This window comes from Tursiops truncatus, chromosome 19 (assembly GCF_011762595.2).
Source record: "Tursiops truncatus isolate mTurTru1 chromosome 19, mTurTru1.mat.Y, whole genome shotgun sequence".
In the NCBI taxonomy this organism is placed as follows: domain Eukaryota; kingdom Metazoa; phylum Chordata; class Mammalia; order Artiodactyla; family Delphinidae; genus Tursiops; species Tursiops truncatus.
In genome coordinates this window covers 23,753,665-23,768,867 of record NC_047052.1, presented here as the reverse complement: position 1 = coordinate 23,768,867, position 15,203 = coordinate 23,753,665, and the positions used below count along the sequence as shown (strand labels likewise).

Genomic DNA, 15,203 nt, shown 5'->3' with positions numbered 1-15,203 from the left:
ATGACTCCCATTTCACAGGTGGGAAAACTGAGAGCAAGAGAGAGGAAATAATTTGCCCAAGGTTGTACGGGCAAAATGTGGCCAACTCCATCCAACTCCAGGACCCAGAATTTCTCGAAACAATGAGCTCCCTATAAAGATGTATTTTTCCTAAGTAGCCTGGGTTGGACAAAGCAATTATTCTGGCAGCTGGGCCCTATGTCAGGAAGAAACATTCCTTAAGTGCTATCAGACTAGTATGTCCCCTGGGAGATCTAACCATCATTAGTGAAAAGCTTCATTGACAATATTGTGTGCAGCCCACTGTAGTGGGCTAGAGCAATGCATTATCAATAACTCAAAGATTCATTTAATGGGCAAATATATGCTTCCTGCTTTACAATAATTTCATGTAACCAATAGTAGTATGCTTTCTGCAAATGCCAGTTGCCAGCTCTCGGGTACACAGGGTCAGCGAGATTCCCCACTTTCCATCCCACGTCACCACTCTCTCTGGGAAGGACACTCTAAAATGGGCATTCAATGCCTCTGAAATGTCCCTGCAGAGACTCTATGTAAGAAAATGTTTCCCTTACTGTCCCCCAATATCCTTTATCTCTCTGACAGCTGAGCTTGTTACCCATATCTCTCTCTTAAGAAGGTCTTACTACACTACCTAACCTAAAGGGATCTTGTGCCTCATCTGACAAGCCTTAGCTCAAACCTCAGCTCAGTGAAATATCACCTATCACCACAGGAATAACAAAAAATAGAGACCAAAACACACACACAGAAGAACATGTCACCTTTTTCTGCCCTCCTTCAAAATATCATAATTATGTTTATAATAGAAAATTATATTAATTATAATATAATTAAATTATAATGTGAATCTGATGGGGAGGGTGGAGGGGAGGTGGGAGAACTTGCGAAAAGTGGATTCCTGAATGGCTGCCTTGAGTTTCTGATTCCATAGGTCCTAGGCAAACACCAGAACTCTGGTTTGAACAATAACCCAGGTGACTGGGATCAGCCGGGCATGTCAAGTTCTCTGTGAACTTCATTGAAAAATGCTGTCCCCTAAAATGTTCCTCAGTTTCCTGATCTTGGAAATGGGAATAGAATTCCCGTCTGAACAGTTCCAGAGTCTGGCTTTGTCCATTAGGCAATGTTCCTCCCCTGGGTTATAAACGTTAGAACACGAGGGCCTGAGCAAATGCAGGCTTGTTCTTTCCACCAGTGCACTCTTGTCCCTGCACCAGCCTTCCGCTTTGCACAGAAGAACTATTTCATTCGTTTGTTTTAGGAAATGATGTGGCAGTGTCAGAAGCTCGATTTAAGCAGGAGGATGGAAGGAAAGACGATATAGGACAGGGTTCCCCCCAAAGAAGGCATCTAAGAGCATGTAATCTGCAGTTAAGCAACAAGGGTACCAATCTTGTCTCCACCCTTTGTTCTCTTGGAGACCCTGGGCAAGTTACTTAACCTATGTCTGAGATTCTTTGACTGGAAAATGCATACAGTAATAGTACCTGTTTTCAAAGACTGATGTGAGTTAAATGTACCATAGGGATTACATGATACTTTTTCAGTGTTTAGCTAAATTTACTTTAAGCCTTCACCACCATGGTACACAGCAGCCATGCAAAATAGTTTCAAGGGATGCTACTAGCAAAGCTACTTAGCAAAGATGCTCTATACAAGCCTAATCTCTTGTTAGTACTTGGGCATCTAACTGCCAGATCATGTAATGAGATGTGCCTGTTGATTGCGATGGCAAGTTAGATCTATTACCACTGAAATTCTTGGGAAATATACACAGTGAAGCATCTCAGCCTTGGTTAAGTGAATCTGACACAAGAGGATAAAGGATGATATCTCCATTCTCATTAAGAGATAACAGATGGACTTTCCTAAAATCTATTTTTTAGCTTAATTTCATTTGTTTAAATCTTTTGTCTGAAGAGATGGTGATCTGAGAGTAATTTTAAATTGTTCTCCCTGGAATGAATATTTCTTTATTAGAACCTCCCCCTGTGGGGTTCTATTGTCCAGGGTAGTTTTAAATATTCATCTCATCCAAATACAATAAATCTCCCTTTAATATTTTTTTCCAAGACATGGTCTGCGGCTTTGGAAGATAAACATTACATGACGGGCTAAATAATAAAACCAAGTGAAAACAGGTTTCTAAGCCATTTTCATAGTAATTCCAATATTTCTTACGTTCTCTGTGATCTTATTTCAACTTCCTTTCATGATTTAGAAAAAAAAGATAACCTAATTTTACATTTAAATTTCTAGCTTATATTTTACAGACTAAAATTAAAGTTCTCTTTTGTACTCTGTCTTGTTGGTTTTAAGAAAGTTCCATGCAAAAAGTCAAAAAAAAAAAAGTTTAGTTTTCAATCTCTGAGTAAAAAAAAAACAAACATCAAAAAAGGATGTAATAAAAGGTGAGATAACTCCCATTGATGTCAACAGAATAATGTAAGTTTGGGTTGTATATTTTTAATTCTGTAAGGTTCCAAGTAAAGCTGAGGGTTGTCATGTGGACAGAACCATTTCCTATTTGGTCTCTATGGAGCTAACTGTAACCTTGAATCTGGGGCATACTTGAGTGATTTCTGTCAAGCCATGAAGAAAACTTAATCTGATCTATGTTTCAGTATTTGTTAATCAATCATATGTTCATTGAAGGAGGTTTGTGGTCATACTTTTTTTTCCACACCATCAACATGGAACTGCTTGTAATTCCCAATACTCATCACCTTCTTGCTCACCTCCGTGTCATTCTTTATAGATATATCAGCAGATTCCAACTCACACTTTTATATGCAGGGGCTTCCAAGTGCCATTAGAAGGAAAACTTCAAGAGGCCCAGGGTTTTTGCTTATTTTGTTCACTGCTATATCCTCAGTCACTAAAACAGTGCTTGGCAAGTACCGAAGACTCCATAAATAATTATTGAGTGAATGAACAAATGAATGTCTTCTCTTATTTGGTTTGGTACCCTTGTCACCCTAGAATTAACAGCTCATTATCCCAGAGCATCTGCTTTTGTATCTGTCTTCCTTACTTGTCTGTGATTCCTTGCAAATGAGACTTTTGTTTCTGGGTTGCCCCTGAAATATTTCCTAACCACCTATTCTGTGTATTCATTTCCCTTTACTCTTTACAATGGAGTACCTGGATTCTTCTAATTAGGGCCTCCTTGATGAATATTTAAGTGAAGGCATCCATCTCATTAAAAAAGTGTCATAGATTAAGGGGAACTCAAGTAGGTTTTTATGTTCAATATATGAGAAAATTCTTTTAAAAGTAATTATTGCCTACATACTTTAAAGAAAACCATGGTCCTTTAGAGCGTTTTTATATAGCCTCAAACCAATCTAAATAGATACAGTTTTTCTCAGACACTTAAGGTGATATGCAGCTTCAATACTGTAAATTGTAAAAATTTCATATCTAGATGGGGTTAAGACTTCTAATAAACCAAAGCCACCAAATGGGATGCTTTGTTTCCTTTATCCCTTAATGTTACAAGGGAAAACTATTGCCAGAGTCACATACTGGAGAAGAAAATGGTACTTCTAATAAGTAAAAACACCGAAGTTTCCAAAGCTCTTTTTTCATTCCATATCAAGCAGGTTCTTTGCCTGCTTTGAGTTGCCAAAAGAAACATTCTTCACTCTTGAATCGTCACTTTTTCGCACCGTGGTTGTATTCTGTTTTCTTTTGTTTTTAGTAAGACTCCATGGAAGACATTACCCCACATCTCAGAACAAGGAAAAACCATGCCCTTCATCAAGGTCTAGATTACTCTTCCTCTTACAGACAAATTTATCAACATATCTCAGAGACATTAGCTGTGAAACCAGAGCAGATTTTAGAGAGAGCATAGAGCAGATCTTAGGGCTGATGTCCTTTACATATGTATGCCCATGAATCTTGCTTATTGTGAGTTTTTATTTCCTTATTCAGATTCCTTCTACCATAATTCCCTCAAGAATGTAATGTCTCCCTTGAACTGTGTAAACTGTGAAGTCCTCATCAGCTCCTTTATGGAAAAATAAAGTCAGGTAATATGCACAATGTCTTTTGCTTAGAAAGAAAATGAATATCACATCCCCTTTGCATGTTCTGTATAATAAAAAAAACTGGAGAGACAGAGTGTGAGTTCTCATAGACAGAATAGCACTAAATTGTACCATACAGCTATTGTTTAGAGACTAAATTATAGTGTCATTAAGTGTAATCAAAGAGGCTGTGCTATTAAAAATTGGCAGAAGGACTAACATGTGTTATTTTAACAACCCTAGAACCTCCTCTGAAAAAAAGGTTACATTTTCACATGTAATTTATGAAAAATTTTACATTGAAGATATAATTTTAAATAGTCCATGATTGTTCTTGGATTGGAAGAATCAACATTGTGAAAATGACTCTACTACCCAAAGCAATCTACAGATTCAATGCAATCCCTATCAAACTACCACTGGCATTTCTCACAGAACTAGAACAAAAAAGTTTCACAATTTGTATGGAAACACAAAAGACCCCGAAGAGCCAAAGCAATCTGGAGAACGAAAAACGGAGCTGGAGGTATCAGGCTCCCTGACTTCAGACTATACTACAAAGCTACAGTAATCAAGACAGTATGGTACTGGCACAAAAACAGAAAGATAGATCAATGGAACAGGATAGAAAGCCCAGAGATAAACCCACGCATATATGGTCACCTTATCTTTGATAAAGGCGGCAGGAATGTACAGTGGAGAAAGGACAGCCTCTTCAATAAGTGGTGCTGGGAAAACTGGACAGGTACATGTAAAAGTATGAGATTAGATCACGCCCTAACACCATACACAAAAATAAGCTCAAAATGGATTAAAGACCTAAAGGCCAGAAACTATCAAACTCCTAGAGGAAAACATAGGCAGAACACTCTATGACATAAATCACAGCAAGATCCTTTTTGACCCACCTCCTAGAGAAATGGAAATAAAAACAAAAATAAACAATGAGACCTAATGAAACTTCAAAGCTTTTGCACAGCAAAGGAAACCATAAACAAGACCAAAAGGCAACCCTCAGAATGGGAGAAAATATTTGCAAATGAAGCAACCGACAAAGGATTAATCTCCAAAATTTACAAGCAGCTCATGCAGCTCAATAACAAGAAAACAAACAACCCAATCCAACAATGGGCAGAAGACCTAAATAGACATTTCTCCAAAGAAGATATACAGACTGCCAACAAACACATGAAAGAATGCTCAACATCATTAATCATTAGAGAAATGCAAATGAAAACTACAATGAGATATCATCTCACACCAGTCAGAATGGCCATCATCAAAAAATCTAGAAACAATAAATGCTGGAGAGGGTGTGGACAAAAGGGAACACTCTTGCACTGCTGGTGGGAATGTGAATTGGTACAGCCACTACGGAGAACAGTATGGAGGTTCCTTAAAAAACTACAAATAGAACTACCATATGACCCAGCAATCCCACTACTGGGTATATACCCTGAGAAAACCATAATTCAAAAAGAGTCATGTACCACAATGTTCATTGCAGCTCTATTTACAATAGCCCGGAGATGGAAACAACCTAAGTGTCCATCATCGGATGAATGGATAAAGAAGATGTGGCACATATATACAATGGAATATTACTCAGCCATAAAAAGAAACAAAATTGAGCTATTTGTAGTGAGGTGGATGGAACTAGAGACTGTCCTACAGAGTGAAGTAAGTCAGAAAGAGAAAGACAAATACCATATGCTAACACATGTATATGGAATTTAAGAAAAAAAAAATGTCATGAAGAACCTAGGGTAAGACAGGAATAAAGACACAGACCTACTAGAGAATGGACTTGAGGATATGGGGAGGGGGAAAGGTAAGCTGTGACAAAGCGAGAGAGAGGCATGGACATATGTATACTACCAAACGTAAGGTAGATAGCTAGTGGGAAGCAGCCGCATAGCACAGGGAGATCAGCTCGGTGCTTTGTGACCGCCTGGAGGGGTGGGTTAGGGAGGGTGGGAGGGAGGGAGACACAAGAGGGAAGAGATATGGGAACATATGTATATGTATAACTGATTCACTTTGTTATAAAGCAGAAACTAACACACCATTGTAAAGCAATTATATTCCAATAAACATGTAAAATAAATAAATAAATAGTCCATTATTACTGTGTAAGACATATTAATTCTAAAAAACAAAAAATCACCTATCATCTCATCTCCCCAAAATGATATGTATTGACAGTGTAAATTTTCTTTCTGTATTTTCTGCATGTATATATGTATGTATATATGCATAGTTTAACTATGTGAGTAATAGTTTCTATATCGAATATAATATATATGTTAGGGTCCACTTATTTAAATTATGGTATATAGTTCTTGAATTCTATTTTTTTAACCTACCCTTTTATACTAAATCTTTCCCCATATTTTTATATGCAAAACATTGTTTTTGATGGCCGAACAATGGATATAGATATAAGAATACTTGGATAGAAGAATGTTTCCTTCCCACATATATTGCAACTTTTTGGTCATTTACCACAGTGTACCTTATTTCATGTTGAGACGATGCATTCAAAGGCTCCTCGGGAACAATAAAATAAGTTCCAATGCCAAAATATCTAATACAAACTGGGACCACTTGTCATATGATCCCTAGGCATAAACTGAACTCAGCCACATAAGGAAGAAATGAACAAACCCAGGCACTTACTGATTTCGGTAGCAATGATTGTTATGTTGTGCCACACGCTTAATTCCCTGTCAAGCGGTGTTGCAAGCGTTATCTTCCCATCATCTGCATTAACGTTGAATTGTCTCTCCAGGTCGGTGTGCCGGTCGATGGAAAACCTACAAAACAGATACATTTGTAATCTACTTCACTGTTTCTATGATCCATACATTCCACAGCAGACCTTTAGTAATCCTTAGAGAGCCATAGTTGTGAAGTCAAATGAAATGGGAAACACAATGGCATCATAATTTGTAAAACAAAATGACTGAATGCAGCATAAGAAACTTAATAATTATTGTCTAAGGAGTAATTAGCTACATATGCAACACGGAGGTCATAAACTGCCATCAGTTTCAATAGGTAACATCTTCAAAACTGGATGCTGATGAAGAGTTAATTGGACGATCCATCACATTTATTGGACAGCTTATGATAATTAGCAGTTGCCACAAAATACCATATAAAACAATGAACCCAAGCCCAAAGCAAGATGGCACTAGCCAGCAAGTTATTTGCGGCAGTTCAAAGGAAATGTGTGTTTGTGTAAAACTTGCATTTGATTACACAGTATGTATGTGTTACTGTCGTTGCTGCTGTTGGTTTGTTTTGTTTTCATTTTAAGTAAAATATATATTTAGTCTCCTATTTGTCTCTGTCTATAGAAATCAGATGTTTACTGATTCTCTAGTAAAATTTTTTAAATTGGAATAGATATTTTGGCAGATTTACAACACACAATTTCATGAAATTTAAAACTTTAAGTGGGCAGGTTAGTAGTTTCTCTGTTGAGAAAACTCTTCCAAATAAGACAACATTAAGATGCTTTGTGTCTATGGCCAAGTGCTTCTTGGGAACACTAAGTATCAAGATCATACAGGAATTATTTTTTTCACAACATTAATATCCTTTTTATACACCAGTATCTGAGATTTGGCAATGGAATGCCAAATATAAAAAGCTATATGTCTTAAGGAACATAAGGCATAATTAGAAATATCGGTCTATAAATAAGCAGTGAAATAAACTAAAACAGGATGGAACAGAGGCTCAAAGAAGGATACTGTAGACTAAATGTTTGTGTCTCCCCCAAAACTTATATGTTAAAATCCTAACCCCTAATGTGATGGTGTTTGGAAGTAAGGCCTTTAGGAGGTAGTTAGGGTTAGAATAGGTCATTAGAGTAGGGCCCTCCTGATGGGATTAATGACCTCATTTAAAAAAGAAGAAGAAGGGGACATAGGCTCTCTCCCTGCTCTCTGCCAATGAGGATACAAGAAGAGAACCATTTGTAAACTAGAAAATGTGCCCTCACCATACACTGGATCTGCTGGTGCCTTAATCTTGGACCTCCCAGCCTCTAGAACTGTGAGAAATACATTTTTGTTGTTTAATCCACCCAGTCTATGGTATTCCATATCTGTAGAAGGACAAACTCAGACCAAGGCCATGTACAATCCCATCTAGGAGGAAGGACTGAAGAAAACCTTCATGGCTGAGGTAACCTCCTAAGAAGTGCACATGAATTCGATTTACTCGTACCCGTTAATGCTAAATATGAAACATGGTCCATGGCTATTTGGAGCTTAGCATATTTTTTTACATGGTTTTTATGGACATTTATTCTATCATTAAGAATAAGACTATGTTATTATAACAAAATGAGAAAAAAATAAATTTCCCATAGTGTTCTGTCTGTAGGTTTGTACTGTTAATATTTTAGTGGATTTCACTGCAAACATATATATGTATTTTATGTATATCTACTTATTTATGTGTATCTACTTATTTGTCTGGTTGTGAAGATTAAAAATAAAGCATAAATCAGTCTCTTATTTGTATCTATATCTACCTATAAAGAAGGATGGATAAGTGGATGGGTAGATAGATGATAGGTAGATAGACAGACATATAGGGATATGGATAACTCCTTCCTCCTTTTAGCTATTTCTTTTTCATTAGAAAGGATATTTATATCACTTATACCAGATGCAAATACCAAGAAAAAAGGCATTTCTGTGAATCTTCCCCACCAAACACAAGCATCACTAAACATTTTGGAATAATATTAAAAAACACTTAATTTTATTGACAATAGCTTATTGCTGAATTACTTGGTAAAAACATGTACCATGAAATTATAGTTCCTGGTACAGTAAAGACTTAGATATAAAGAAAACTAAGACACTGACATGCATCTATACACCAGGAATTTACAAACCAACCCCATGCCTAACCCCCAGGATGATTAGAGAAATTCAGAAAGAATTTAAGAACCCAGAGGCATATCTGAATTAACAGTGCTTGCAAAATAATCCTGAGCATGAGGAAGTAAGTGTTCATTGCAAAACATTTCAATCTGTTGTATTACAGGAGAAAAAAGACTAAAAAACCTTTTCTTGGGGAACAATGATTGTTGATTTTCTTTATCTTTATCAACAATGATTGTTGATTAGACCTATGAAGTTCCAAGTTGAACTGTAAAATAACTGAAAAGACATGGGTTTTGCTCCGGATATCATGAACACTCTGTCTCTTAAAAGAGCTAAGGAATGTCCAGAGGATTAATTATCACTATCTGCATCATATTCATAAATAAACTTTGCAGGCATTGCTGGGTTGTAGTAATTTTATTATCTCACTGCTGATATTTCACACACTCATGCATCTACCAGTTTCCCAGAGGCCACAGTAAATGAAAATCAGTCTAATCACTGATACTCAAGAATCCCAAATCTGAAACACACTCCATGGCTATTTGATTGCTGTCCAGTAAATGCCTAAAACTTCTGGCCTAGAAGCAGCACTGGGAACAATGACAGGGTTTTGGAAGTTGGTATTTAAAAAAAAAATGCTGTTTGTTTAATCCCTTAGTTAAAACTATATTATGCAGGGACTTCCCTGGTGGTCCAGTGGTTAAGACTTCGCCTTCCAATGCAGGGGGTGTGGGTTTGATCCCTGGTCAGGGAGCTAAGATCCCACATGCCTCACAGCCAAGAAAATAAAACAAAAGCAATACTGTAACAAACTCAATAAAGACTTTAAAAATGATCCACATCAAAAAATTTTTTAAAAAACCTGTATCATGCAGACCTCAAATTTGGAATAAATTATATCTCTATTATTTATACATTGCTGTTTCTGAGATAATTAACAAATTCATTGAGCCTCAGTTTCTTCACTGGTCAAACATGAAGTACTCAGATCCCAGGTCTGGTTGTGAAGATTAAAAATAAAGCATAAATCAGTCTCTGGTGCTTAAATAGGTGCTGAAGATATGATCATCATCAAATCACCATAATCATCATGTCCCATTAAATGAAACTTTATATAAACTTCCCTCCTTGGAAGGTGGTGGAGAAGGCCCCTTTCTAATAGTTTATAAATAGCATAAACCTGGAAAACATTTGGGGGTTATTTAACTCCCATCACTCTAACAGAGGCAGGGATATTGTTCTCATTTTTTAAAGATCCAGTTCATGACAGACTTTATGGGGTGAGTCATAAGAATTTATAAAATAGGCTATAAATACAACCCTTTAGTAAGATCACAGGTAAGAATGTCATAATATTACGAGATCACACAATGGGAGGAACTTGGGGAAAACAATGACTTAGTTTAAAATTCAGTTTAAAGTCTACCTCAACTATTTCAAGAAGCCTCTTGCTCCCTTTGTAGACATTTCACACATTTTATTGCCTAACAGACTTTATAGTAAAGGCTGCCAAGAGCCTTTGCTAAACTGTTCAAAAATCCAGACTTAACATAGTCAATAAGCATGCATTAGACACCAAACGTATACCAAGCACAGTGCTAGATGCCTTTTTCTTTCTTGCATCCTTCTCTCCTTGGTTTCTTGTAGAATGAATAAAAGAAAAAATCACTCTTACACAGATGTTACTTAGTTGTGTTATTAATCTCTCTGTACCTTTGTTACCTAATCTGTAAAATGGGAATTATAATAGGTTTTGTGAGATTTAAACAAGGTAATACCTATAAAGCACTTATTGCAGTGCCTGGTATGTAATAAGTGCTCAGGAAATATCTACTGAAAAATTTTAATGTTGTCATTACTTATCTGGAAACAATAGGTTTCTACTGACAATTCCCAGGCCCCTCTTCAGTGGTAAGCCAGTATTCCTTTTACTCCTGCTTCTTTGTCCCTAAACAGTTCATCTGGGTTCTCATATCAGTGGAAGCAAACACAAGGAGGCTATCACTTTAAGTGATAAAGTAAAGCTGAGGAGATGGAGCATGTGGGGAGGCTCCTACCTGCACCTCTAGCACCATTCTAGTGTTCATTTTTCTACCAACTTTTCGGACCAAAATCTCCATCCCATACACTGACCATTCAAGTTCAAAGCATTATTGGACACATTCACTTTTGTATTCATACTGAATACTATATGAGCATTTGCTATCATAGTTAAAATTAATTACATTTTTATATAAGTTTGAAATGAATTACATAAAGATTACCCATATTTTAAAAAACTGCACCCCACACGCCATTTTTAGGAATGTTCTCAGAAGATCCGTGCTCCCCACCGATAGCTACACCACTCCATCACTAGCTGCAAAGATTCAAGTTGCTTTCCTCTGGCCCTCTAAGCTGCCACCATCCACTCCACTATCTCAATTTCTCCCCACTCCTCCTCATTCCACTGTGTGACACAGCCACATCACTAGCAATAAAAGTCAATACTCAATTATAAGACTCGATATAGGCTCTTTCCTTAAAAGCCAATTGACAGAGAATAATTTCAAAGAAAAGCAGAGTGGGTTCAAAATAGCAAACCTGAAGTACCAACTTAAATTTTAGAATCCAGCGTACCAAGCAAGTTCTCCAGATGTCATGATTTTGCATAGATGTCCCAGAAGTAGACACTAAGCCATTCACTCTGTTTTCTGGGATTCCTAGCGTCTATCTGAATAGCAACAGATAGAGTGCAAGAAACAGAGAAACCAGAAAACCTTCAGTCTAATCTCACCTGTGGGATCTCATTAAAACAATGTAACTAGTCATAATCTCATAGGTCCATCTATAAATTGGAGAAAGTATCTACTTCACAGCATGGTTCTTTGCAGTAAATGACTTGATACATGACTCAGATACAGTAAACTAATTGGTTAATTAATAGTCAAGTCTTCAAACCCAGAATGACTGTGAAAATGAATAACTAGAAATAGAAAGATATAAATAAAAACAACCATTCACATCCTTCAGTAGTTTCCCAAGTGACACTAGAAAAATGTTCCAAAATTATTTGTAGTGTTTGTCTATACAAGTCATCACCCTTTTCAAAATATCTGCTACCAACATATCTGCTTCATAGAGCATAGACTCTGAGCTGAAGAGATGAGAGTCTGTACTGGGTTTCCTCTCTCAACACTCATCCACAAGGAGCCTTCTGGACCTGGCCCGAGTCTTCACAGATCTTCTCTTCCTTAAGGTTGTCCCTCCTATTATTCTACAGGTAAACATTTGCTGGACTTTTGCTCTTTATAGACAGGAAGAGATTGTTTGATTTATATATCATAACATCACATTAGTTGGAATTTTGTACTGCAGTTACTCAACAGCTCACAATAGGAAAGATGCACAAACATTTACTGAGCATGGCTTGTTATTATGTGTGAAACATGGTGGTAAAGAAATATGAGGAAAAAGAGTAGACGGGATAAGAAAGTAAAAAAAAAGAATAAAGAATGAATTTGGTTCCTACTATATCTACTGAAAATTTCAATGTCTTCTAATTTATATCTTAAAAGTCATAGGGGGCTTCCCTGCTGGCGCAGTGGCTAAGAATCTGCCTGCCAATGCAGGGGACGTGGGTTCAAACTCTGGTCCAGGAAGATCCCACATGCCACGGAGCAACTAAGCCCGTGCACCACATCTACTGGGCCTATGAGCCACAACTACTGAAGCCCACGTCCCACAACTACTGAAGCCCGCACGCCTAGAGCCCGTGCTCTGCAATAAGAGAAGCCACCGCAATGAGAAGCCCGTACACTGCAACAAAGAGTAGCCCCTGCTCGCCGCAACTAGAGAGAGCCCGCGCACAGCAACAAAGACCCAACGCAGCAGCCATAAATAAATAAATAAAATCTATTAAAAAAAGTTAATTCTGCATTAAAAAAACGTCACAGGATTTGTATCTCCAGTATTGAAGTCTCCATTCTAATTTCTTAAATATGCATCTGTTGGATTTGCTATTCCTTTGCAGATTTACTTAAGATGCATTAGACAAAAGACCTCATTGGAAAAGAGTAGAATATACTTTGGAGAGTCATCTTCCTGCCACAGTAAGAAGAAACTTCTTATTAACACAGTTAGGAGTGGTATTTGAAAAAACAGGCCCCTTGGGTTATGTTAACGTCAACTCTAATGATGGACGTTTTGGAAACAGACATTCTTATTCTAAAACAATGGATATGTTTTAGAAACTGCATCACCCTCGAGAACCAGTATTCACGGATGCCCTATTTAAACTTTCCCATTTTATTCCAACAAATATCCTGGTTTTCTTCAATGCTAGTGTTCCTCTAACCTACAGTAGTATGTCTTAGAAATAAATCCTAACGACGTCATCATTTTACTTTGTGGAGGTAAGGCTATGGATGCAAGGAAATTCCTACCTAGATGCTAAGCACTTTGGAGATCTAATTTAACCTACTGCACTCTGACCATGAACACAAACTTTGCCACCAGTTCACTCAATCAAGAGTAGTTTGCAGAGGTCAGAAGTTAACATAAGATGTCACTGGTGCAGTGGTTGAGAGTAGGTCAGAATGGACAACTGGATATTACTGTGTTGGAAAAGAGCACCCTTTCTGTATTGCTGCTACTGTTTATATTGAATTACAACTTTTACCTGAGTCATATGTTTACTCAATTATCACAGCCCAACTATTTACATTTCATACCAACATTTGGCACAAAATCCCATCTCTTGTGTGTATGTGTGTGTACATAAGACAGATTTTATTCTCAGCATACAAATATTATATGTACTTATACATTCATTCATTCATTTATTCATTTAAAGCACCTCCTACTCCCTCTTTCCAATCTCAACCCCATACTACGTACCTACAGAGACCCTCTGTCCCTGCTGAATTTCTGTTTCTTGTTTGCAATAAAGAACATCAGACTGTGATGTTCTAATATCAAGAATATTTTAAGGATTTTCAGAACCAAGCTCCCATTATCAAGGAGTCTTTTTCACTCCCCATGACTTCGGTGCCACATTGGAAGGGTGCAGATTAAAGTCTGGAGTGTACACAGGAGATACACTGATTATCTTAATAATCAGATAAAGATAAATAAGTTTCTTTTAAAAAAGTTATTCTGGACTATATTATTTCTAGCACAATATTTGTGAAACCCCTGATGATTTTTCAAGAGAAAGACCCTTTTATTCCTAACTTCTCTGCTAGGCCAATTTATACATCCATCCTTAGTTTCTTCAACTGAAAAATGAGAACAATAAGATTGCCTTCTTTTAAAGTTTAAGGTAAATCCCAAATTAGGTAATGCACTGTAAATTTCCTTTTGCTTTTTAAAAGTGGTTTTACATGGAATATTTATCATTATTTGTAGAAGATACTCTGCCAAATAGCTAGGTATTTTTAAACAACAATAACAAAATATTCGAAAGATTCTGCTATTTGGTGTCCATGTGGAGAGACATAAGGCTGTTTTCACCCAAAGGACGAAACAGATTCAGCCACCACAGTCATCCTCAGATACTTTAATTTATTTAGGGTCATATATAGAAATCTCAGATTCCAAATCTGTTGGTTCAAATAACATCCCATTTTCTGAGTATGTGTTTTGTTTTATAGTTTGTTCCACTCATGCCTTGAAAAGATAGCATCATAAAGCCAGAATCTCATGTATAAATTTCTGCAGCCACAGAACCGAAAATAGATTTTTCTACAGTGAGTCCCAGAGAAAATTTGATCCATGATTAATTCTTTAATATTTATGTAATATCTTTGGAGAAATTCTAATTTTCTCCCTGAGTCATCAAAATAATCATTCATAATTGAGAACTCTAAATATGATATGATGGCAAAAATATGAGAAAATTGAATGCAGTTTTACATTTAAGAGATTAAATGTAAAATTTTAATTTTTATTTAATTTCAATAAAGGCTTAGTGACTGCTTCTTTTGGTCAAGTATGATGCTTAATGCTTGAACAAAGCCTCCTCTCTCAGACACACTGGCTATGACTTTCTCATTATTTACAATGAAAAGTAGCAAGCTCTGTAATAAAGTAATGCTTACATTGCGGTGAGTAAGGGTCCCCAGATGTGCCTGCGAAAGGGAAGGTGTGGTCAGAGATGACACCAAGAGGAGGCAGCATCTGTCTGGGGACAGGAAAAATGAGTAGCATTTTTCCAGGCAGAATATGTAGGGAGAGCATCCTCAGCAGGAAG

General features: G+C 36.9%; 1 protein-coding gene across 2 annotated transcripts in view; it reads right to left on the bottom strand.

Moving 5' to 3' along the window:
- The window catches only part of CDH8 (cadherin 8), a 354,111-nt gene that overhangs the window by 115,325 nt on the left and 223,583 nt on the right, over nucleotides 1-15,203 (bottom strand). Inside the window, exon 7 of one of the 2 annotated variants that reach the window (XM_073796978.1) lies at nucleotides 6,734-6,874. In XM_073796978.1, the coding sequence (XP_073653079.1) occupies nucleotides 6,734-6,874 (141 nt within the window). The remainder of the gene's footprint in view (nucleotides 1-6,733; nucleotides 6,875-15,203) is intronic. The other variant, XM_019935532.3, reaches the window with a different exon arrangement.